The sequence below is a fragment of the Prionailurus viverrinus genome, chromosome C1, assembly GCF_022837055.1.
Source record: "Prionailurus viverrinus isolate Anna chromosome C1, UM_Priviv_1.0, whole genome shotgun sequence".
Taxonomy (NCBI): Eukaryota; Metazoa; Chordata; class Mammalia; order Carnivora; family Felidae; genus Prionailurus; species Prionailurus viverrinus.
Genome location: NC_062568.1, coordinates 213556666 through 213582164, shown reverse-complemented (window position 1 = coordinate 213582164; position 25499 = coordinate 213556666). Strand labels below are relative to the sequence as shown.

Genomic DNA, 25499 nt, shown 5'->3' with positions numbered 1-25499 from the left:
TGCTTTGATGAGACTTACAAGGGTACTTACTAGGGTGACCAAATAACAGGTTGCGTTTTGAGGGTGGGCCCCAGAAGGTTCATCTTAGAGAGGGGGGGGGAAGCCAAAGACAAGGTTAAGAACACAGTAAGGGAGTCCCCTCTTGGGCCTGTGCTGATGTTGGGAGTTTTAACTTTTTTTCTCCATGGAAGAAAATGACCTGGTGCCTCCATTCTCCATTTTCTTTCTGATTTTTTACCAAAATCAAGCATTCCGGAAACTGTAAAGTCTGGAGTGTTCAACGGAATGAGTTTTTACAAGGTCCCTGTCAGCTTCCAGTGGAATAGGGGATACCCCCCACCCCCACCGCCCCCCCACCGGCAGATAGTTTTGCTTGTTTTCGAACTTTTTGTTGTGGAATCCTACAGGATCTCAGTCAGCATCCTGTCAGTGTGACTTCCCCAGAGTGTCGGGTGTGGTTCTGGCTCATCATTCCCTTTGCCCTGTCGGGCACTGTGTGAATTCACTGCGACTTTATCCGCTGCGCTCGCGAAGGTTCCAGTTTTTAGCTGCTGCACACGTCCCTGTAGGTGGATGTGCGCGGAGCCTCGGGGCCTGGGCCCGGCCAGCCGTGTTTCATCTGCCATCTTTCCTGAAGCAGCTGCACCAGTTTACGCCCCGCCCTGTTTCCAGACATCACTCGTGTGGATTTTTTCCAGACCAGCAACCGGTCGTGACACCAGTCGAGTGTCGTACAATTGAACTGCGTTCTGACACCGTCTGCCCGGGGTCAGCGCAGGCCCCACAGGTTGCTTCCACAAGACTGCCCCAATTTCAGACACCTGTCAGGGTCCCACGATACTCCCAACCAAGCCCCTATCAGCCAGGTGTCCCCAAGGCCCCCTCGCAGGTTCAGGAATGTGCCAGAATGGCTCACAGAACTCAGGAGGACACCTCAGTTTGCTGGTGTATTGTAAAGGGTACAACTCAGGACCAGCCTGAGGGGGGAGCTGCAGAGGATGAGGTGCGGGCCTCGGCTTGTGGACGCCCGTGACCTCCGCGGGCGCACCAGCCTGCAGGCCCTTCAGACCTCGTCGGCTGGGGACGTTTCCTTACAGAGCTGTGATGATGAAACCCTCGGCCATTGGTGATGAACTCAGCCTGCAGCCCCTCTCCCCTCCCCAGAGGCTGGGTGTGGGGTCCCAGCCCTGCAGTCACGCCTCACTCTCTCTGAAGCTACGCGAGTCCTCTCCTTAGTGTGCAAAAGACCCTCCCTCTGTCACTCTGGAGAGTACAGGGGTTTAGGACGTGTGCACCAGCCCCCACCGTGATGAGTGTGAATTCATCGCACCCCTTCAGGCTTTGGGGGTTGTCCAGCACGTGGGGGTGTCTCCAAGGTCTTCAGGTGTGCCAGCGGAGCCGATGTAAAGCGAAATGAAATTCTGGTCTCGATTCGCATTCCTCATCGCCTCTTCCCGCATACTTCTGGGCTTTTCTCAGGACCCGCTTTTGTGACGTGCCTGCCCACGTCTTCTGCATACTTTCAAAATTGGGGTGTTTAAAAACAACCCAGTTGGGCTGTGCATCCTTTTTATTGATCTGTAGGGTCACTGCATGTATTCTGGTTGTGAGGTCTTTGATCACCACAAATTTGCTCCGACACCCAGCGGTTTGCGTCTTCATTCTTTTGAGGAACAGAAAATGGACTCTTGTGTCACAATTAGTGCTTTTGGTAGTGTGTTGAAGAAATGCCTCTTTGCCCCAAGGACCTGAACATGCTCTCTCATGCCACGATTGCAAGCTTCCGTGACTCCTGTGACTCCTGTGAGTGAGCTTTGTGTGTGTGGTGTGAGGTAGGGGTCGGGGTCGTTTGCATCCTTGCTGGTAACCAGTTGAACCAGGGCCATTTCTTTTTTTTTTTTTTTTTTTTTTTTAAATTTTTTTTTTTTTCAACGTTTATTTATTTTTGGGACAGAGAGAGACAGAGCATGAACGGGGGAGGGGCAGAGAGAGAGGGAGCACAGAATCGGAAACAGGCTCCAGGCTCTGAGCCATCAGCCCAGAGCCCGACGCGGGGCTCGAACTCACGGACCGCGAGATCGTGACCTGGCTGAAGTCGGACGCTTAACCGACTGCGCCACCCAGGCGCCCCGAACCAGGGCCATTTCTTGAGAAGCCCGTCTGTCTCCCACCACATTTCAGTGGCATCCTTGTCATAAATCAGGTGACTGTGTGTGGGGACCTGTTTCTGGCCTTCTGTCCCATTGATCTCTTATACCAACATCACACTGGTTTCATTCAGCTTGGTGATAACCATTCATATCGTGCGTTGTAAGTCCTCTGATTTTGTTTTCCTTCAAGATTTTCCTGGTTCCTCTTTGCCTTCTCAATTTCAATACAGATTTTACAATTGGCTTATAAATTCCCAAAACCCAGTGAGGCTGTTTGTTTGGTTGGTTGGTTGGTTGGTTGGTTGGTTTCAGTTTGGATTGCATTTGAATTTATAGATCAACACGGAGAACTGTCGTCTCTACAATATTGAGGCTTCCAACCCCCGAGCATATACTTGTGCGGTCTTCACGTTCTCTTGGTAACGTTTTATAGCCTTTTGTACAGCAGCCCTGCACGTTGTTTGTAGAGCACTTCACTGATATTTAACTTCATGTTAAGTGATGTTACTTTTGTAGTTCTCCATACAACTTATTTGTTGATAGAAATGTATTGAGAAATGCAGTTAGTTGCTTCACGTTGACTTTTTGTCCAGCGACCTTGTGAATATGTTAAATTCACACATTAATGCTGGCACTTCATCTGCAGACACCTTTCGATTTCCTAGACAATCATTCTGTCGGTGAATAACTTTTATTTCCATCTCCCAACCCTGCACCTGTTGCCTTCTGGCACTGGCCGTGTTTACCTTTCCAAACGATGTGGAACAGAAGTGGTGACAACCAGCAGCCTCTTGCTCCTGATCTGGGGAAAGCTTGCAAAATTTCACCATTAAGGATGTTTGTGAAGGGATGTTTTTCCTTCTGAAAATCCCCACCATCAAATTAAAGCGGTTCTATCTTATTCCTAGTCGAGTTTTTGTCCCGAATTGTGTTGGATTTTATCAAATGCTTCCTTTGTCTCTTGACATACTTTTCTCTTTTTTTCTATTAATAAGGCAAATTAACTGATTGACTTGAACGTCACCCACCCCTGCACTCCTTTATGCGATCCGTTTGATTGTGATGCTTACCTTTTCTATAGTTTGCTGGATTCACTTTGCTAACGTTTTGTTTGGTGTTTTTGCAACCTTATTTGTGACAGAGACTGGCCTATTATTCTCCTTTTTTGTAACGTTATTGTCAGAATTTAACACCGAGGTAGTTTGGCCTTATAAAATTAAATTTTTTTTTTAATTCTTACGCACATTTTACATAAAATGATATTAGTCCTAACTTAATTATTTGGAAGGATTCACCAGTAAAGCTCTATGAACCTGGAGTCTTCTTTGTGGGAAAGTTTTAAAAGCTGTTTAATTTTTAAAATAGAAAGCAAGTATTGAAATTTTGTGTTTCTTCTCTCGTCATCTTTAGTCATGTTTTGAAGGACTTTTAAAGATTTATTGAAAGTTCGTAGCTTTATTATGTTTTAAAATATCTTTAATATCTATAGATATTATTAAATTATTGGGCTTGTCTTTCTCTTTTTAATTTTGTGAGTTTTTCATCATGTGTTTTGTGTCATTGGGTGCATACAAATTTAGGATCATGGTATCTACTTTTCGGATTGATACTTTTACCATCTTTAAATTTTTAAGATGAAAGATACCGTTAGCCTGCGAGTTTCCTTTGTCCAGCATCAACATAACTATACTAGCACCTGTATATGCCAAGGGGGAGGAGAACTAGCACCTGTATATGCCAAGGGGGAGGAGAAAATATCATATTTTGAAAACAGGTTGTACTAGCAGAAGTTGCTTTTAGTGTAGGCTGACAGTCCGTGTCTTTTAATTGAAGCATTTAGTCCAATTACATTTAATGTGATACTGAAATGTTACAGTTTAAAATTTTTTTTTCAACGTTTATTTACTTTTGGGACAGAGAGAGACAGAGCATGAATGGGGGAGGGGCAGAGAGAGAGGGAGACACAGAATCGGAAACAGGCTCCAGGCTCCTAGCCATCAGCCCAGAGCCTGACGCGGGGCTCGAACTCACGGACCGCGAGATCGTGACCTGGCTGAAGTCGGACGCTTAACTGACTGCGCCACCCAGGCGCCCCTGAAATGTTACAGTTTAAATCAGCCACCTTACTATTCATTTTACAACCTACCCATCTGTTTCTTTTTCACCTTCCTTTCTCGCCTGCCCTAGGTTCAGTCAAGTGTTAGTATTCTGAACTCTCCCCCCTTTATTAGCTTTGTTTAGAAATACTTCAAAAAATACGTTTTTTAAATATTCTGGCTGCCTTAGAAATTACAAAACATGTTCTTGGAATGTACCTTAAATTAAATACTTGTACTATTTCCCAGGTAAGGCAAGAACCTTGGAACACTTCGGTTATATTTAACCCCTATCAATTTCTATGCTATTATTGTCATGCATGTGGATATCACATATATTTTAAACCCCAGAAATCATCATTAATAATTGTTTTAAATTTTTTTTAACGTTTATTCATTTTTGAGAGACAGAGAGAGAGTGCGAGTGGGGGAGGGGCAGAGAGAGAGGGAGACACAGAATCCGAAGCAGGCTCCAGTCTCTGAGCTGTCAGCACAGGGCCCGATGCAGGGCTCGAACTCACAAACCGTGAGATCATGACCTGAGCCGAAGTTGGACGCTTCACCGACTGAGCCACCCAGGCGCCCCATTAATAATTGTTTTAAATGGTGCTCATTCAGATTTACCTGTTTCTATAACCTTCTGATGTGCTCGATTTCTTCCTGCCTGATCATGTTTATGTCTGAGACCATTTTTCTTCTGTGTGAAATATCCCCTTTAGTATTTCTGTTAGCACAGATTTGCTGATAATTAGTTGGTTTTGTTTGTGGGAAGATGTGTTTTGCGTTCATTTTGGAGGGCTATTTCCCGCTGGATGCACGAGTGTCGGCAGTCAGGGTTCTCCCAGCGCTTTGAGTACGTTGTTTCTTTCGGGAAGTCACCTGTCAGTCTTGTTCCCTTGAAGGTGATGCTTCTCTCTCCCTTTCTCTCTCTTTTTCTTCCTGGCTGCTTTTAAAGTGGTCTTTGTTCTTCTATTTCAGCAGCCCTGTGAACGAGAGGGAAGTATTGAATTTATCCCAACTGAGGTTATAGAGCTTTTTGGATCTAGGGTATAATGTCTTTTGTCTTTTTGGAAAATGTCAGCCAGTATCTTTTCAACTGCTGCCCCGTTCACTCCGCCTTCTTCCCTCAGGACTGCATACCCACATTTTTTCACTATATCCCATTTGTCTCTTACGCTCTTTTCTGTATTTTTTTTTTTTCCATCCTGGTTTTCTTTACCTTCTGTGCTTCAATCTGGATATTCTCTACTGATGTGTCTTATTTGGTATAATCTGCTTTTAAATCTTTCTCCTGAATTATTAACATCAATTACTCTTTTTTTGCTTTTAAATTTCTGAAATCCTAGGATTTTTTAGGGCTTCTTTTTCCCTGGGTCTCATTTGATGGTGAAATTCTCTCATCTAATCTTTTTAAATACATTTGAATGTCTGAATCACCTGAGTCTATTTCTGTAGACTATTCAGTATGCTTCTATTTCTTGGCCTGCCTGGTAATTTTTGGTTGAGTATCAGATATTGTGTTTGAAAAACTAGGTAGGCACTCTGAATGATGTTATTTTCCTCATGAGATAATGTAATTTTATTTTGGCAGACAGAGTTTGGGCAAATCACCTTGATTCAGCTCAGGCTGGCCCATTGCCCCTTTTCCATATATGTCTCTCAGTAATGTCATCCCAGAAGGTCCGGGGGTTAGCAGAACCCCAGTCTCCAGCTCTTGTCTCCCCAGTACCAAGAGCCGGCCAAAATGTCTACCTGGGCTGCCTTTGGGTTTTGTTTTTTTCTTTTAGCAGCTGCTTTTTGCTTGGCCTCTTGGCCTCTGGCCTTGAACTTGTGCAGCTCCGGAACCACTGGATGCCCCGAAGGTTGGTTGCAGGCTGGTTGCAGGCTCCCTTCTTTGCAGGGTCTCGAGGGAGCCTCGCAGGGCTGAGCCACGATGCCGCCCCGGTGGGCCTGAGGGCAAAGCTTCGGCCCAGAAGGGCTTATTCTCCAGCCTTAAGATCTAATGGGACTTGCCTTGCTAAGTCGTGGGCGCGCTCGGGCCCCAGCACCTTTTCCTTCCTTCCTGTCGCTCCCTTTTGGAGCGGGAACGGCCATCCCAGGCCCGTCCCCACATTGTATTTTGGAAGCACACGTCTCGTTTTGGAGTCACAGGTCCCCAGCTGGACGGAGTCTTGTCTCCGGGTGAATCGTACCTAGAGTCTCACCTGTGCCTCATGGAGACGAGACCGTGGACGGCAAGAAGTGATGCTGGGATGAGTTGAGGCCTGGGGTCGGTGGGGTGGCACGAGTGTACTTCGCATGTGAGAAGAACACAGACTTGGGGGGCCTGGGGCAGAATGTCAGGGACCGAATGTGTCCCCGCAAACTATACGGAAGCCCCAACCCCTAACGCGATGGTGTTTGGAAATGAGGTCTTGGGGAGGTGACAGTTGAGGTCACAGGGCGGGGCGCTTATGATGGGATCATTGCCCTTCTGAGAGCCCGACAGCTGTCTCTGCTGTGAACACACAGCGAGAACGTCCTCGGGCCAGGAGGAGGCCTCTCGGGGACCGCCGCACCTGCGCCTTGATCCTGCTCAGACCTCCACCCTCCAGACCGAGAGTCACTGTTGGCTGCTCCCCACCCCCTCGTCTCTGGTCTTGTGTCACCAGGGGCGCTGGCTGCGCCCCTTCCTTAGGCTTGGGTTTTCCTGGGCATGCTGAGCCCCGGCTTCTGTCTTCTGATGGCTGCCCAGGAGCTGCAGGCCTTTCTGTTTGGCCTCCAAGGACTCACCAAGCAGCCTGACGGGGCGCCTGGGGGGCTCAGTCGGTTAAGTGTCTGACTCTGGATTTCAGCTCAGGTCAGGATCTTACGGTTCGTGAGTTAGAGCTCCGCACTGACGGTGCGGAGCCTGCTTGGGATTCTCCCCGCCCTCCCCTCTGCCCCCCCCCCCCAACCCTGTACTCTCTCTCAAAATAAATAAACACTGAAAAAAAAAAACCTGAGGACACAAGGTGGCCCTGGTGACACAGCGCTCCTCCTGGCATCGTCTCATCTGCTCATGTGTCTGACTGTGAGGCCCTGGCACTTTCCATGGTGGTTTTCCTGCTGTCAGGGTTTGATTTTGGAGGCAGGATTGGACGCGGGTGCCCGTCCGCGGTGCCCGTTCTCCTGGTTGGAGCTGCCGCTTCCCTGGTGAGCCTGGCTGTGGCTCCCGTGTTGTGGGAGGTGTCGTGGGAGGGGCGGCTGGTCCTGCTGCAGCCATGGGGGCGCCGGGCAGCTGTGAGCAGCTTGTAAAAGTGAATCCACAGAGGAAAACCCCCACACAGGGAAGAGTTGCATTCCTCATGAGTGTATTTGCAGTAGGTTACTTGGAAGTTGGTATACATCTTTCCATAGACTCTTTCAGAAATTTCGCTCAGCCATTTTTTTTTTTAATGTTTATTTATTTTTGAGAGAGAGAGAGAGAGAGAGAGCACGAGCAGGGGCAGGGCAGAGAGAGGGGGAGACACAGAATCTGAAGCAGGCTCCGGGCTCTGAGCTGTCAGCACAGAGCCCGACGTGGGGCTCGAACTCAACGGACTATGAGATCATGACCTGAGCCGAAGTTGGACGCTTAACTGACTGAACCACCCAGGGACCCCTGGGTCAGCTGTTTCGTTAAACGCTGATTTGTACCACCAAACGTTAAGATATTTGTGATAAAATTATTCAAAAGTTGAACTGTTACAACTCCTCTCGCTCAAAACACCTCTTAGGATTGGTCTTCTTCACGGACGTGGACAGTGTTCGGTGAGGAAGGGCGGCTATGAGGACCCCTCGGCGGCCCACGACCCTGTCCTCCCGGAGGTAAAGGGGTTGCGCCCCGATGGGTGCTCCATCACCATGGTTGACGCGTGCACCTCGCTGGGTCCTTAGAGCCAATCAGAGATCGGTTCTGAAGCGGGCGTCCTGCGTGTCCCCGTCGCTTGCGTCTGTCCGCGGCGCCTTTCCCTCTGGAGGAGGAGCGCTTTGCGTCCCCTGCCCCGGCCACTGACACGGCAGCGCCTCCCCGTCCCCTCCTCGGTGACCCGGCTTTCTCTGCCCTGCTGTCCTGGCCGTGGGGAGAGGGGGCTGGCAGGGATGTCATGCTGGCAGGTGCTGGCGGCCCAGCCCGAGTGCATCCCCACTCCCCCTGCTGGAGAGGCTCTGCTGTGCGGCCCTCACGCAATTTAAGCTTTAAAACCAGGGTCTGCCAGCGGGTGTGGCCGCGGGTTAGCCTAGAACCGGGGGGCAGTGCCCGGGGGGGGGGGGGCGGGTGCCCGCGTGGGCCCGGTAGAACCCGGCTCACTCCTGCCTCCTGTGGCCTCCTGGTGTGTGGATGCTGCCCCTGTCATGTCCACCCAGCCAGTGGTGACCCGGCCTGGTGCCCCTGCCCCAGGGAGGGGAGTCCCTCTCGGCAGCCTGGTCGGGCCATTTCAGTCATGTGACTGCCGGGGACCCAGGACATCACTGGGGGTCGCCCTGCTCTGTTTTCGTCAGCGCCCTTCCCCGCCCGCACAATGACAAGGTTTGGGGTGGCCCCATACCCGTGTGCTCCCAGCGAGGGCACCCAGGACTTATGATGACAAGTGCCTCGCACACGCCATGGGCCAGGAAGCCTTGCCCCGGGGCACATCTGGGTGCCCGTCCCGAGGGCTGACCCCATGATTACTGGGCCGCCCCCCATGGCGTGTCACTGCCCAGCTGTCCCCTCCGCATCCCCTCGTCCCCTAGTTTAAATATTCATGGTGTTTATCGTCATTTGCCGTCAGCTCCAGGGGGACAGTCTTCTGTCCACTTTGTGTGTGTCCCTAGTGGCCCCCGAGGGTGCTGACTGCTTGCAGGGATGAGGAGATGCGGGCAGTGGCTTCACTCCCATGCGGGCCAGTCAAGCACCTGTATTTTCCGTGTACTTACCTAGACCTTTCGTGGTGTTGTTGTCACAAGGCCATGTCCTGTGCTGCGTCCTTGTGGGGAGGAGGTGGCCCCTGCTATGCAGGTAGAAGCCAGGCAGGTGCGACACTTCCCGCGGGGACAAGGACTGTGGCTCACGTGACCCGAGAAGGCCACCCACCTCCCTCATCACGTGGTTCCCAGCCGTGTGGTCCCAAGACCTTTCCCATGGCCACCTGTGTCCCTGTGGTTCCTCGCCCACCTTCCATGGCTCAGCACCCTCTGACCCACACCTCCAGCTGGAAGGAGATGCTGAGAGGCAGCCTTGTGATCGGGGACACCCCTCAGGTGCACGAGGTCTGTGTCCTGTGCCTGTCCCACCCCGCGGCCCCAGCCCCTGGCACGGTGACCGTGTGTTCGTCCCTCAGCACCTGCCAGACTGTGCAGCGGCCCCACAGTTTCCCCACAGCCGGGCTGACATCCCGCCCGAACCCCCAAGCTGCTATTGTACAAGGTCACGTGAAGGACGCAGTAGGAGCCTTTCAGTGGGATGTGACCTGGGGGGAGTGTCCTGTGAGCCCAGATGCCGGCGGGGCGATGTGGCGCAGAGAACGGCCCGGCAGGGCCACCGACCCCCCGCCTCTGTCCCCTCACCCCAGCTCTGCACACAGTCCTGGATGACTGAGTGACCAGGGCATCTCAGACATCTTAGCCCAAAACATGCTCTTTGTCATTGCTGTCCTGTGTCACAGACCAAGCCCGGCGGTCCCCGCCCTCGGGGGCACAGAGCCGGGGCGCAGGGGAGGTCGCTCTCCCTGACGGAGCAGCGCCCCTTCTGCCCTGAGACCCCGGTGTCGACCTCACGCCACCTCCCACCCCGCGGCCCGAAGCCACCTCGGCCTCGCTTGGGGCCTCGTCACCAACGTGGGACCCCCTCCCCGGGGGCATCCGGCCATCCAGTCACTGTGCCCTGACATGTGCCACGTGGTGCGGCCACTCGCACCCGGTTCCGAGGCGCCGCGCGGGGCTGAGCTGGTCACCCCAGGCCGCGGTCCGCTGCCCGGGGACGAGAGGGGCCGGGACATTCGGCACGCCCTACGCCATGCCCCGGGTCTGCGGGGCGCAGGGCGTATCTCACGGCTCCTCGGCCGTTCTCGTCGGCGCCCTCCAGACGCTCGATTGCCATAGAAACCGAGCTCGTTAAAATTCCCCACAGCCTCCTAATTATAGAATTTCAAAGGCGAGCAGCCCTTCCTCCGAGGGTTGGAGTTGAGGTGGGGGGTGGGGGCAGCCCACGCGGGCCCAGCGCCGCCCGGAGCTGGCACAGCTTTGCCGCGATGCCACGTCTGCGGCGCCCAGGACGGGCCCCGGAGGGCACACCCCGAGCCCGGAGCTCGGCCCTGACCGCACAGCCGAGACGGGACCCTGGGAGCCACCAGGACTGTGGGCGAGCTCCACGTGCCTCACGCGGGCCCCCCACGCGTCTGTGGGCGGGCTCCGCGGGCACTGGGATCGGGGGACGAGGTGGCCGAGCAGTGGGGGCGCGGGGCCCGTGTTCTCCCCAGAGCAGCCGCGCCTCTGCACGCACGTGCTCTCCGAGGACACGTGCTCTTTTCTTCCTTTGTGAACCGTGCCTGTCACTTCGGATCGGGAATAAGGGCCGTGACTTTCCGGGCGGAAACCCAGGACCTGCGAACGCGACCGTTGCCTGAGCCGGTGGCCCGTGAGGTCGGTGGCCGTGGCCTTCGAAGGGAGGGGACCGTTGGGCCCCCACAGCCTCCATCGTCACCTCTGAGATCAGGGGCTCAGGAGGGCAGAGTGGGTTCCATCCAGCTGCGTCCAGCCCTGCACTTGGGGAACATTCCAGTAAAGACTCAGCTTCGGAAGCATTGGGCGTTTTGGTGGTTGCCACTGTGGGAATTTGGGTTTTCCAGGAAAGGCTCTCGGTTTGGTTCAGAAGTTAAGGAAGTGCTAATCCCAGTCCAGTCGTGAGAGGAGCCCCAGGCTAAACCCCCAGGCGGGCACCCGAGTCTGACCGCGCTCCTCAAGGCCAGCAAGGTCTCCAAAACCGGGGCCGGCTGAGAAACCGCCACCACCAGCGGGTCCGCGGAAGGACGACATGCCGTGTGGGATTGAGGGTGTTGTCTGGGCCAGAAGCAGCGCATCAGGGAAAAGTTAGTGGGGCAGAGCGTGTGCCTTAGTTGACGCGTCAGCTCGTTGGCGGTAACGGAGGCGCCACACGCTCGTCCGATGTCAACCAGAGGGGCACCGGACCTGCCTGCGGTCTGCACCGTTCCTCCCAAGTCTGAAATTGTAAATCGCTGTGCCCAATTGTAAATCGCTCCAGCCAGGATAGAGCTTAACCCGTACCCACCCCCGTGACCTGTCGCCCGGAGGCCACACTGTCCTGAACTTGGCATTGGTCTTTCACTTACTAGAACAATTTCATCTCATGATTATGGATCCTAAAACAATTTGTTGTTGATTTTGTCTATTCTGTAGTTGTGTAAGAGTGGCACCGTTTCCTAAAGCCCATTTTATACGTATCAATATATCATTTTCTATCGACTTTTTAGGTAGTTTGATTTTTCGAAGATGTATCTGTCATGCTGCGGGTGGCTCAAGTCAGGTGTTACCGCCGGTCGGGTCTCTGTGGTGCAGCCGCACGCTCACCGCGTCCATTTACCATCCTCTTGTCTGTGACCCTGGGCATCTTCAGACGTGCTTGAATGTCCCCCAGCTCGTGTGCGACAGTTTCTCTTCGGCTTTGATCAAGGAGTAATGCAATCGCTAGGTCATGGAGGAAGCAAATGTTCCTCCCCACAAATATCGGTGCTATGTTAGCCCCCCCTCTCGGAGAATAAGCAGCTTCCAGGTTGCTGTACGTCGGGGTTGTGGGAGATTAACCTGGGCCCACTGCTCAGCCATCAAGGATACCGAGGTGCCTTTGGGTTTCCCTGATTATTCATGAGGTGGGGCTTCTGGTCATTTTCATTCACTGTCTGTCTTCTGTGGAATGCCTGTTCTTGTCTTTTGTTCACGTTTTTCCTTTGTTAACTTATGGAACTTGTGTGTGCATCCTGAGTCATGAAGCCTCACCACGTGTGTGTGCTGATACTGTAGGCCGATTCTCTTTGGCTTCCCTGGTGGCCTCTGGATGAACATGCGTGCTTGTTTTGATGCACTCAGGTGCACTCGCTCCTTATTCTACTGCCTTTTGTGTTTTCAGAGTTTTTCTCGCCTTCATATTAGTAAGATCTTCTCCTACGTTTCCTTATAGAATTTGTTGTCGTTTTGCTCCTCATGTGTAAGTTCTAGTCTTTTGAGGGGACAGAGCTGTGTGTGGAGTGAGGCCAGTGCGGGCCACGTGCAGCCCTTGGTCTTGTCCCCTCGGTGAGTGTGCCTGCCTGCTGTGCATTCCCTACTGCCCCTTGGCCTCTGCTAGGACATCTTTGTGTGTCTTATTTTGGCCGACTTTAACCAAATTTGAGGGATATCCAGTTGGGCATATTTTTAGACATATTTTAGGGCATATTTTCTGTGTGGAAGTCGGCCGGAATCAAGAAAGCCAGAGTGTTGGTGCTGGTGTGTCCCCATCAGGCCAGGTCAGTTCCCTCTGTATCTCTGTGTCCCCTGGTCTGTGTCTGTCACTCAGTGCCTTCTCTCTTCAGGACACCTGGGGGTTGTGAATGCCACATCCAGGGAGGGGCAGGGGATGTGATCACCATGCATGGGGATAGCCAGTCCTGTGGACGTCAGCACAGACCCACCGCCAGCCAGGCATCCTTCAAACCAAGCCAGGTGGCCTGGAAGGCCTGGGTGTGGCTGGACACACCTTGTCAGCTGGGCAAAGGCCCTGGAGGCCACCAGGGACTCCTTAGGGGCAAGGGACACATAGACTGAGGGTGGTACTGCCTCCTGTGGACTCCAGGCCTGAAGCCCAGGTGTGAACTCGCAGGGGGAGAGCAGGAAGGTGGAGGCTGGTGCCACCTCCCTCCAGGCCCTGCTCTTGTCTGGGAATTGCTGAGAGCCTGTGGCGGGAAACCTTTGAGGGGTCCTTGGGCAGCGCGTGGGCCTCTGCCAAAGCCCCAGCTGCCCGCCGGCTGTGGGGCTCCTGCCGCAGAGGAATCCGACTTCTTGTTTCTTGGTCTCCCGCTTAAAGGGAGGGAAGCAGGCTCCGAGTGGCCGTCCAGCCAGAGCTGCTAATTTGCTTGTTTTAAAAACATTCCGTTACAGTTTCCACATTGGTGTATATTCGTGGCACTTCCACGGCTCATGAAAGTGGCTTTCACTGCGGAACTTTATAAAAGCACAAAGCTTCCCGTTGTATCCTGAGTGTTTTGTTTGTCAGCGTTTGCCTCAGAGTGTTTGGAAGGAGCGAGTTATGAGCATTTTTAGGGAAGAATCAAACCAGCGGCTCTAGTTCCCCAACTGGCTCTGGCATTTTTGATCAGCAGTGTCCTTCTGACAAGTTGAGATTGGTGAACGTGTGTTTTGAAAGCGACGTGTTGGGTAACGCTCGACTCAGCACGAGTGCCCGGCCTGTCTGCCCCACCTCTGCCCCGAGATGTGTCAGGCCGGCGACACCGGGAGGGGGGTCTTGTGTGTCCGGGTGGGCAGGTCGCCCGGCCGAGTGCTGTGTTTCTGGCTGACCGTGGACTCCACGTGGCAGCCGCAGCCCCTCTGTGGATGGTGAGACGTGAGCTCATGGCCCCTCTGAACCACATCCCAGTGTGGAACAGGGGGCCTGGTTTCCGCGCCCGGAGGAAGGAGGAGGCCTTGGAAGTGGGCTGGCCTCCAGTGACGTTCTGGCCGAACCCTCTCGGGGGCCGCCCAGCTGCTGTCCTCCCTGCCAGGGTGGCCGCCGGGCACACCGTCGCGCCAGCCCCTGGACGGAGCGGCCGTCACCGCGGGCTGACGGCCGCCGGGCTCCTGTCCTTGTGTGGGGGGGGGGCATTGGTGGCCGCGGGGCTGTCGTTTACCCGTCTTCTATCCTCCCTAGAGTCCGTCTACCGCCGCGGAGCCAGAAGATGGAGAAAGCTGCACCGCGCCAACGGCCACCTCTTCCAGGCCAAGCGCTTTAACAGGGTGAGTGCCGCCGACGAGGGGCCCGGCCTGAGCAGGACCCTTCCGCGGAGAGTGGGCGGGGCCGCGGAGGCCGTGCCAGCGGGTTCCAGAAATGAGCCGCGGTGAGGCTCTGGTCAGGCCTTTCCTGCACGTGGTGGCTGTTTGACGGATGCAGTCTGTGCATCTCGGCGTTGCTCTGCTGGGATGACACCAGCCGCAGCGTGTGCTCTTGGCCGCGAGGACCTCCTGTGTGCCCCGGGGCCCCCTCACCGCCCGTGTCTGCCACCCGGGTGGGCCCGCTGCCCAGCCCTTCGTTTCCGTTGTTCCTCTTCAGGACGCTGTCGTATTCGCCAGGAATGATGTGGTTTGTGTGGCTTTGTGGTTGGTCCGCTTCACAGTGGGGGAGGCGGGAGGGGGTGCCTGCAGGTGCCTCACTGGCCAAGGCCCTTCATGTCCCGGGGCCGCCGGATCCATGCGCCACAGACGGGGCTTAAAGCAGCAAGTCCTTCTCTCCCAGTTACGGAGCCACAGGCCCCAAGCCGAGGCGTGGGCAGGGCTCTGCTCCCTCTGATGGCTCTAGCGGAGCATCCTTCCAGCCTTTTCCAGCTCCCGGGGGCTGTGGCGGTCCTGGGTTTGTGGCTGCTGCAGTCCGACGTCTGCTCTGTCCTCACATGGCCTCTCTTCTCTCGTAAGGACGTCCGTCGGGATTAGCCCCCACCTGATCGACTGTGACTTCATTTTAACTAAGTACCTCTACAGAAATTCTTTTTCAAAATGAGGCCTCATTTGGAGGTTCTAAGGGGACGTGAATTCGGGGACACCATTCAACCTGTTCCAGCAGCCACACGCGTGCTCACCTGAGGGCCTTTGCACGTGCTGAGTGCTGTGCCCGGTGCGCCCGCCCCCATGCTCTCGGAGCACATGCTCTGTCTTACTTTCTGTCTCTTGGCTTGGACGACTATCCAGCCCTTCCTCTGTGCCCCCGTCACATATGCACCTGCTGCCCCCCACTGGGTGCAGTGCTCTGGTCACTGGGACTCTGAACGTGGGTTCCTCGATGATTGGAGCCAGGGGAGACCCAGGGCACTGTGTAGGGACCAAGAAAGCATGGGGCACGTCTGTGAGGAATGAGAAAGACCCGGGAACCGAGGTGGGTGGCGGGAGAGCACGGGCTCCAAGGAATGTCGGGTGTCTTAGGGGAGGTTAGGCATCACCAGCAAGCCAGTGCCTGAGGACAGAGGTGTGGCTGCCTGAATAATGGACGCTTGTCACATCCCTGGGCGACTGACTGGGTGTGGACGGGAACTTTCATGGTCGGCCACCAGACCGGATGAAACGGGGCTGCCGACAACGTGAAGAAATGGAAACATCCCAACTCCCAGGATGCGAAGCCCCTGCCGCCCCCTCCCCGTGTTTACCAGCCAGCTTTGCGGCCAGGAGGGTTCTCTTTCTGCACATCTGGGCACCAGCTTGGTTCTGGACAGAGAGGGGTCTCGGCCAGATGGGACCAGCCACCTTTCGGGATGTCACAGAAGGTTCTAGGCGTCCCGCTCCCCCGTGTTGACTGCTGGTGAAACACCATTTCTTCATCACAGCTGACTCACCGGTCCGAGACGAAGCCCACCCACCCAGCAAGACAGGCCGGGGCCCGGCTTGTCTCCCCCTGCAGGTTGTAGGAGAAAACCCCATTTCTCTGATTGCAGGGTGCAGACCCTGACTCTGCTTTTTCCCCTGCCTGCCCCTCCTGCCCCTCTCCGTTCCCACCCTGTTATACTTGTTCAGCTGCCCCCAGAGCCCCAGAGTGGGTTTTCCCATACACGGGGAGGGAGAAGGGAGCCTGTCCAAAGACCCTCGGCTCAGATCGTTTGGTCGTTCACAGATGAGGAGGCAGGTGTGTGCGTGATCTGTTGCCAATTTTGGTTTCCCGCCTGACTGTCCTTGGCTCGACGTCCCGTTGCCTGAGCCCTGGAGGCTGGCTCCGTGCCGTTCACTGTGTTAATCACAGGGCTGTGCACTTCAACTCCACCTGTCACTTGAAAGGATGTTTGCAGAGCCCCGCGCTTTGTTCTACAGGAATCGGCAAGACCTACAGGCGAAAAGCCCACAAGAGGTCATTTCTTCCGTCCTCCTCGGCAACTCAAGGGCGGAAAGTGAGCGGACTCAGTCACACCGCCGGCCATCTTCCCGAGGCACCTGCCTGGATCGTTATTTGCCTTCCACATGACGTTTCTTCTAGAACAATGAGGAAAGGTTCCATCGGTGAATCAAAGGGAGAGATCCAGCGAGTTTCTGGAGAAGAAATGAAAACCTCCGTCCTGGAGCAGGAGACACGGGCGGCATGGATGGGGGGGCCCGAGGGCGAGGCCCCCTCTGCAGGATGCGACTGATGGTCAGAGTCCCGCCCTGCGAAGCCCCGGGGCGTGAGCATCGCTGGCAAATGCCCGTCGAGGATTTCTCCTCAGCTTCTTGGTCCCAGCGACTAGAACAGGGGTTAGCAAGCAATTCCTGTTAAATCCATGTTAAGGGCGGAGAGTAGATACCTTAGACTTGCCGGGCCACAGGCCTCTGTTGCAGCCACCGCCCCGTCATAGTGTACACAGGCAGTGGGTCGACAAACGAGTGAGGGCCTGTTCCAGTAAAACTTTATTTGGAAAACACAGGTGGTGGTCCTCATTGGCCTGCCCCTGGACTAGGGATTGGAGTTACCACTGGCTGAACCATCAGGCCGCGAGAGGAGCAGGTCTGGGGCCTGGCGGGAGCCGCCTTTCCCACCCCCCAAGAAGCAGCAGAAACCCAGACCAAAGGCTCCGACCTCAGATGAGAGCTCAACATGGCCAAAAACTAGAACGGCTGATGCGAAATCCGAGCAAGGGCCAGATTCAGTGGTGTGTAAGGAGACTTAAAATGTTTTTACCCCATTAACTTATTGATTCATGTGAGTTTCAGAGAATCGTGGCTCGGGGGTTAGGTTTTGTTTTATTTCTTCGTGATGTCTCCTGAAGTGTTAACAAGTCAAACACGGGTCTGAGATCGAGAGCCCTTGCCAACGTGTGATAGCCTCTCCGGACAAGCGAGGGCACGCTGCTGCTGGTCAGCGGCTGGCCCGGCCCGGCCCCTGCTCATCTCTGGGAAGGAATGTGTTACCTCGCAAAGGCACCGATCGGCTGTGAGTTTGCCCCTATCCGCGAGCCAAGCGTTGCAGATTAGGTTGTTCAGGGGTGACGATGGGAAGGCTGCGCGTGTTGGTGGGTTACATAAGAAGGTGCTTTTGTTTCACGGCTTCATAAATGGTGTTTGACAGACACACACGCAGAAGAGAGTGAAACCCATCTTCATACCTGAAGCTCCTCCTTTGAATGCGAAGCTGGGCATTTACCCGGCATGAGACCTTGGTCCCCGCGGCCGTCCACTGCGCCCCGTCCAGGCCATTCCCCTCCGGGCCCACCCTCTGTGCCTGCCAGCTCCCGGGACAGACGCTTTAGGCAACAGGGAGGACTCGGAATAAATTCTTCTCTTTCCTGTTTCCGGAGTTAAAAGTGACGTGGGGTGTGTGAGTGTGTGTTTGCTTAACCTTAGCAAACGTGGTTGGGACACCTGTGTGCCAGGACCAGCCCGCTCAGGCCCTGGTTTCCGAGCTCGGTGCTTCGCTGGCCAGGAGTGGGCTTCTTGGTGCCCGTGGCCCGGAGCACAGGCCCACGGCCTGTCCGTGTCACCCCGATCCGCCCCCCCCGGTCCCCGCCCGAGTCCACCCATCAGAGGATTCCATCAGCCGTCGTGAACGAACTGCAGTGCAGTGTGGTCCTTCACGGTTGTCTCCAGGAGCACAGACTCTCTCAAAAGAAGGGAATTTGTTAAAAACGGCAAAAGAGGCTAAAGCCTGCCAGGGAGTTCAAGCCAGGAAACATGGTCGCGGGAACCCGGCAGACGTGCGGCCACGCGTGTGACCGGCTTTCTGAACACAGTCATCTTCGTGCCCTTTCAACAGCCCAGCGTGAGGAAAACATCACCAAACCAGCTGACGATTGCCATTAATTTCAGCTACTTAGAGCTTGAAGAACGAAGATTGACCGCGGAAAAATCTTTAAAACTCCCAAAAACCCAAGCAATCGCAGGCTGCCCCTAGCGGCCAACACGCGACACGTAATGCCAGGCAGAGTTAGTCTCTCTGTGGCCGTCCGGGGGAGGTGTGTGGATGCCCCCCGCGCCCCCCTCAGCCTGGATCACTGCACCAGACGGGGCGCCACCCTGTTTGGCACACGGACCCGGCAAGGGCTGGAATCCCCTCCGGTCCCTGCAAGCGAGGGGGGGCCTTGCCCGTGGAGGGGTCTTGTCACCCCTGCCAGAGCGGGACCCCATGGTTCCCCCAGCCTGGGAACGGACCCAAGCAGGGGGCCCGGAGCTCGGGCAGAGCCTGGTGCCCGACGTGACCCACTGGTTGGGCCACCTCCTGTCTAGCTCCCCATCATCTTTCGGGACATCAGGGAAGGTGCAACGTGCCCCAGTGCTGAGCTGGGTCCCCTGCAGTGAGGCGCGGGCTCCAGGGGCGCCCAGGCCCTCGGCGTGACGGCCGCTGTCCTTGCAGAGAGCGTACTGTGGCCGGTGCAGTGAGAGGATATGGGGCCTCGCGGGGCAGGGCTACAGATGCATCAACTGCAAGCTGCTGGTCCATAAACGCTGCCACGTGCTCGTCCCGCTGACCTGCAAAAGGCATATGGTGAGTGTGGGCCAGCTTGGGCCCCGGGGGCCCGCGGGTGGGGGCAGCCTCGAGCCCACTGCCCACGCTGACCCTGGCGGCCCTCAGCCCCCCTCTGTCCAAATAGGGTCCTGCCGCCAGCGAGGCAAGAGGAGGGGCTGGGACGGGGCCCCTCTTCCGAGCCCTGCGAGCCCCTAGCACTCGTGGGGTGGGCCTCCGGTGCCCGCTGCCACTCCGGCACGAAGGTGCGGGGCCGGGGAAGGCTTGTGTGGACCCCAGGCACGAAGCAGCTCTCGAGCAGAGCAGAGGGGAAAGCGCCATGACGGTCCGCATGACAGGACCTGCGCCGTGTGACCCTCACCGCCCGCCCGCGATCCTGGAGTCGGAGCTCCCAGCCCTTTGAGATGCTGTTCGTTTCCTTACTGAGCGTCCAGGCTTGCTTGTGCTCCTGGGCCTCTGGCCATCACCCCTGATGGGACTAGAACAGAGTCCAGACATTGTCGCACCCCGATGTTGCTGAGCCCTGGGATGTGGGTTCCCGTAGGCCCGCGTCAGCCTAAGAAACGAGGCCATCCCCACAGATATAGTCAGTCGGGGGCCGAACGATGCCAATGCCTGGAGCCTGGTGTCCACCAATAGGGGCCTGTGGCAGGGGTGACCTCAGCCTCCTGGGACTCTGATGCAGCCGTGGGGGCAAGGGAGACTACCAAGCATTATGAACAGATGCCCTGCTTTTTAAAGCACCTGCTGGAAAGGTCACAGTGTGAGGTGCTGAGTGATCACCCTGCCTGTGGACTCAGCAAATTTCTATGTGGGTCTTTCCACCTCCAGGGCAACAATGTTACCAGGTACACTTGTGTAACATGTATCGTCACACACGCTACAATGTGTATGCCAGAAGAGGTGATTCTAGAAAGTCACAGGGTATCTCCAGAAGCTACACTGTGACACCTGACTGGTCACTTTGTAATGCTCATGTCTTCGCAGGATTCTGTCATGCCTTCCCAAGAACCTGCAGTAGACGACAAGGACAACGTGGACCTTCCTTCTGAGAACACCGATGGAAGTAGGGGCTTTCTTCCCACTCGTGGAGCCCGGGCTCTCCGCCCCGGAATCCCTGCTTGCCCGCCATTCTGACCACACCTCACTGCGGGGCTGGGGATGTCCCCAGGGCCTTCCCTCATCCTGGGCAGAGATGGCAGGGTGGGGTGGCCTTCTGTGGGCATGCACATCTCTGTGAGTGGCTGCCATAGGAGTCGGGTGGGCGTTTTCCCTCGGCACCGACCGTGGGAGTTCTAGAAGTTGTTTACGGTGGCACCCACCCTGGGCAGGCTGCTGCGTCGAGCTGGTCTCCATCCGTGGAAAGGCCTGCTGTCAAGGTGGTTCTTGAGTTTCTGTGGGATTTCGTGGGGGTTTGGGTGGGGGAGAGACTTTTGTTTAATGGTATGAAGCATTCGGAGAATGATTTTGAATACTAGTTGGACTGATAGCTTAGCTCTGAGCTCCCAAAGTCTGTGGAGTATTATGAGAGCTTGGAAGAGTCCCTGCCCTCGAGTGGTGAATGTGAGCTCTGCATCCTGAGAGTCCTTGAAGGATGAAATGAGACCACAGAAGATAAAGCATTTAGCACAACAGCTCACACAAAGCAGACAACAACCCACACACTCACCCACCCACCTACCCATCCAACCATCCATCCACTTATCTGTCCATCTACCCATCTACCCACCTATTCATCTGTCTACCTGTCCACTCATCTATCCACTCACCATCCATCCATCCACCCCCCCACCTATCCATCCACTTATCCATCCGTCCATCCATCCTTCCGTCCATCCACCCATCCTTCCATCCATCCAACTGTCCATCAGTCCACCCACCTATCCTTCCTTCCTTCCTTCCTTCCTTCCTTCCTTCCTTCCTTCCTTCCTTCCTTCCCTCTGTCCGTCCGTCCATCCATCCACCCATCCACCCACCTACCCATCCATCCATCTATCCACCCACCATCCCCTCTTCTGCCCGCCTGCCCACCTATCCATCTGCACACTCTAAGAACAGTGTCTGGAAAGCTAAATACCACAGTCTTCTTGAAGAGTTACTTCCACATGAATCGCTGAGAACATGTGTCACAAATGCAGGTTCCCAGGCTCCACCCACAGAGGTGGAGAGACAAGAGGTCTGGGTGGGACCAGGAAGCTGCATTTTCTTATGACTGTGCGGTCAGCTGTGGCCACTCCGTGATTCGCCCTGAATGCTGCAGACGTGGCCTGGGCCACCGGTGTCTCCAGAGGATCGAGGGGCCCTGGGTTCCCCTGTGTGTCAGGCTCCATTCCTGACAATGCCTAGAATGCCCTGTTTTTTCTTTCTCTCTTCACTAGTTGCTTATATTTCTTCAAGCCGGAAACATGACAACATTAAAGATGATTCTGAGGTGAGTAAATAAGATGGCTCGTTGGTGTTTCCAATTTTTTTTTATAAGTTCATTAGCTCGTTTCTGGGGCAGTTATGGAAATTTAAATAGGAACCAGACAGGCTTGGGAATGCTAACCTGTCTAACCTCACCGTAATCGAGGGAGTGGTCTGCGGACATCTAGGCGACGTTCACTCGGGGCTTCGGGATGGAGTCCCACGGAGGTTCTGGCGTTTCGCACAGAAGGGATCTCCAGAGCATTAGGTGGACAGTCAGCGAGCGTGTGTGGCTGACAGGAGCCACTGCTCAGTCGCAGACGTGAGGGTGCAGCGTTCGAACACTGCATGGTTCTCTCAGCGACGGGGACCTGGGGGGTGAGGTGTCATGGGCCAGGTCTGTGTGAGCCCAGGCCGCAGGCTGGTGTGAGCCTGGGTCAGGGGACCTCTCTGACCTCAGAATCCTCTTCTGTCCAGTTTGGATAATGATCACTCCTGGCACACACAGGAAGCTTTCCACGACACCAATCAGTGGTGGGGCTCTTTCCGCATCGGTCCAGGGTGGCACAGGCCATCCCCACCCCCACAAGGGAGCCCCCATGCTCTTCGGCTTTGAGAAAAGGAGGGAGAGCTGGTCCCTGGCGGGTGGGGTCGCTAGCTTTTTATTGTCTCCCGGGGTCCACGTGGAGGAATCACCCTGGATTGTTCTTGCCCTTTGTCCTGTTTCGGGCGTGTTTATGGCTGGGCGGTCCAGGGTCAGAGGTAGATTGATAGATTCTTGCCGAATTTGCTAGTGACTGGTTCTCCCCTCACTCCTAAGGTTCAAACGTTGCATTTTCTCCTGTCTCCTGTCACAGGACAGGCGTTCCCGTCACTGGGAAATTGGCACCTCAGGAAGCGGCAGGATGTTGGCACTGCCCGCGTGGGGCACGGGGCCTCTGGCTTTGGGGGATGGGGTATGCAGTGTGGCGAAGTTAGTCTGTTGGGGGGCAGTGAGGAGTGGGTGGGCGCCAGCCCAGAACCTGCCTGCCGAAAACAGGCTGCTGGCCTGTCGTGGCTCAGTCTTGCTGGGGCACGTCCTTTATGAATCCCCCAGAGGCTCTTTGGGGTGCAGGTGTGGCAACACCTGCTGCGGGCTCAGTCTCCCCAGTGCCCCCTCTCTGTCCAGACAGCGGACTGGGCTCAGGGCTTACGGTTCTTGAGCTGCAACCTTTGTCCGATTTTATTTGCATCAGACCCTCCCTTGATTTGTCTGATGTACTGTTTCTTTTCTTTTCTTTTTTTTTTTTTTTTTTTAACGTTTATTTATTTTTGAGACAGAGAGAGACAGAGCATGAACAGGGGAGGGGCAGAGAGAGAGGGAGACACAGAATCGGAAACAGGCTCCAGGCTCCGAGCCATCAGCCCAGAGCCCGACGCGGGGCTCGAACCCACGGACCGCGAGATCGTGACCCGGGCTGAAGTCGGACGCTTAACCGACTGAGCCACCCAGGCGCCCCTCTGTTGTACTGTTTCCACACCACCGAGCAGTTCTCCGAGTCTTGGGGGACCCTGGCCAGGTGTCCTACAGTTCACTGCATTCTGACCCCCCTCTGCCTGGAGCTAGTGTCAGGCCCCAAAGGGAAGGGCTCAGATACCATTCACGCATCCGGGTGGCCGGCCACCTGCGTGTGCTTCTGACCAACCAGCTATAAATCGGGGGTTCCCACGACCCTTTCCTTGGGTTCAGTTAATTTGCTAAAGCGGCTCACAGGCCTCAGGGAAATATTCTGCTTCCTGGGTTCCTGGTTTGTGATAAAAGGGGATGGCTCAGGAACAGCCGGATGGAGGAGGTGCCCGGGGCCAGGGCTGGGGGGAGGGGGCCGGCTCCCCGTGTCACCAACCAGAAGCTCTCCAGACGGGGTCCTTTTGGGTTTGTGTGGAGACTTCGTAACAGGGGCGTGACTGATGAGGCCTTGGCCATTGGACAATGGGCCCCACCCCGGCCCCTCTCCCCTCCCCGGAGGTCAGGGGGCGAGGCTGAGTTCTGACGCCCTATAATAAGCAGGGGTTAGTAATCACCTCCATCCTTAGGTGGCCTGGGCTTCTCAAAAGTTGTCTCATTAACATAAAAAAAATGCGTTTTCTGTGAGGTAGGGAGCTCCAGGGGTGTTGGTTGGGAACTCCATGCCAGGAATGGGGCTGAGACCAACAAATTTGTCAGTATAAGTCCCAGGGTCACGATTTACTCCTTCTGTCCCGGGAAACCTGCTGCTGCCCTTTTGTGTTCCACCCCGGCTTTGGACTGAGATTTTCGGCTCGGCCCTGTGTGTGGCCGGCTCTGGGCGGTCGGTGGGGCATCAGATGATTCCAGTGAGTGAGGAGACGTCACACAGACTCCAGTGTGCAGCCTCCGTCCACAAAACCTCAGGACAGCTCTGCCTTGCTGGGACCACAGCTTTCCCAGAGTACCTGATAAATGGCGCCCAGACTTCCTGACTTTCCTTCCTGGTCATTCCCCGTCTGGGATGAGTCAGGAGCACTTAGTTAGCCCCTGCTTCCCCTACAGATACCCTTGCCAGAGACAGTTCGTAGGAGGGAGGCTTCTGTTCTTAATCGGATCACCTTTCTGTTTCATTATGTATTTCCAGGAGTCCGACCTCGGGGCTTTGCAGATCTCAGCTAGTTCTGCTCTGTAGCCCCCGGGGGAGCCTGTCCTGGGGAGGCCGGCCCCCGTCACCCACGTGCCCGCAGAGGGCCGCCTGTGGCTGGCGACTGGGCCACACGGTCTGCAGAAACGACGGGCTTTCGGAGTGGCGGGACCGGGGTGGTCTCCGGGACACAGAGTCGGGGCCCGTGAGCAGAATCGTGCCCTGAGCTCCAGGCCGCGCGCGGGGACTCGTCACCCTCCGCGGGGAGGGGTCCCGCCCCATCCCACGTTCTGCCTCGCCCTCAGGACCTCAAGCCGGTCATCGACGGGATGGACGGAATCAAAATATCTCAGGGGCTCGGGCTGCAGGACTTTGACCTGGTTCGGGTCATTGGGCGCGGGAGCTACGCCAAGGTCCTCCTGGTGCGGCTGAAGAAGAACGACCAGATGTACGCCATGAAGGTGGTGAAGAAGGAGCTGGTCCACGACGACGAGGTGAGGGCCGGCGCGGGCTCGCGCCTCCTTCGTGGGGACCTCAGGCTCCCGCGTTTGCCCCGTCAAGGGGCGCAAGACACTCGCCACAAAACCCACCGCTGCGGCCATGTCCAAGTACACGTTCGTGTACACTCGGTGCCTCGTCCCCACCGTCTCGTTCCGGGCCGTTGGCACCCCGGAAGGAAGCCCCGTGCGGCCGTTGCGCCCGCCCCCCCCCCCCCCCCCCCCGCACCACCCGTCGGCCTCCTGTCTCTGGCCCTTGCGTGGAGTCACAACTGCCCTGCCTTTTAAGCCTGAGCAAGACTCCGTTTGGTGAGCAGACCACACGTGGTCTATGCGCTCACCTGTCGGTAGAGATCGGGATTGCTTCCACCTTTTGGCGACTGTGATTCGTGCCGCCGTGAGTGTTCACGTACGGGCATCTGCTCCGGGCCCTGCGTCCAGGTCTTGGGGGGTCTTCCCGGGAGTGGGGGCGCCGGGGCTCCTGGGGCTTAGCTGTTCGAGGAGTCGCCAAGGGGTCCCACAGCAGACGCAGCATTTCCCATTCCCACCAGCCACGCGTGAGGGTCCCGCTTTCTGCGCACCCTTTCCAGGAACTGCTGTTTCCTGTTTTTCGATTACCGCTGTCCTGGCAGGTGTGAGATGGCTGTGTGATTTGCACTCCCGTGGCGACTCGTAACGTCGCGCATCCCTCCGTGGGCCTCTTGGCTTCGTGGACGTTGGGTCTTTTTCTCTCGCACTTGAGTGCGGCTTCTACGTCCTTGGCTCACAGGTAGCAGTGGTCCTGTGACTCCCGGCCCCGTTGCGCATGAGGCAGCTCGGTGTGTGTGGGGCCAGAGCACCCCAGGAAGGCTGCCCTGCCCTGGCCCTGACTCGTGGTTTGGAGGGAGAAAGCGGGGCTGAACTGGAGCTTTTACTTGCTCTGCTAGCAAGGTGCATTCATGCAGTGCACGGACTGCCCAACTGGCCCTTGAGTGCTAAGGGGAGGGGGGAGGGGAGGGGGAGGGGGGACGGGAGGGGAGTCTCGGCCACGCACCAGGGTTTTCGCCTGAGCACCTGGGGACCCAAGC

General features: G+C 55.9%; 1 protein-coding gene across 1 annotated transcript in view; it reads left to right on the top strand.

Moving 5' to 3' along the window:
• The window catches only part of PRKCZ (protein kinase C zeta), a 98605-nt gene that overhangs the window by 52075 nt on the left and 21031 nt on the right, over positions 1 to 25499 (top strand). The window contains exons 5-9 of the mRNA XM_047871673.1: positions 14142 to 14227; positions 18789 to 18920; positions 19887 to 19965; positions 21278 to 21330; positions 24241 to 24429. Coding sequence (XP_047727629.1) covers positions 14142 to 14227; positions 18789 to 18920; positions 19887 to 19965; positions 21278 to 21330; positions 24241 to 24429 — 539 coding nt within the window. The remainder of the gene's footprint in view (positions 1 to 14141; positions 14228 to 18788; positions 18921 to 19886; positions 19966 to 21277; positions 21331 to 24240; positions 24430 to 25499) is intronic.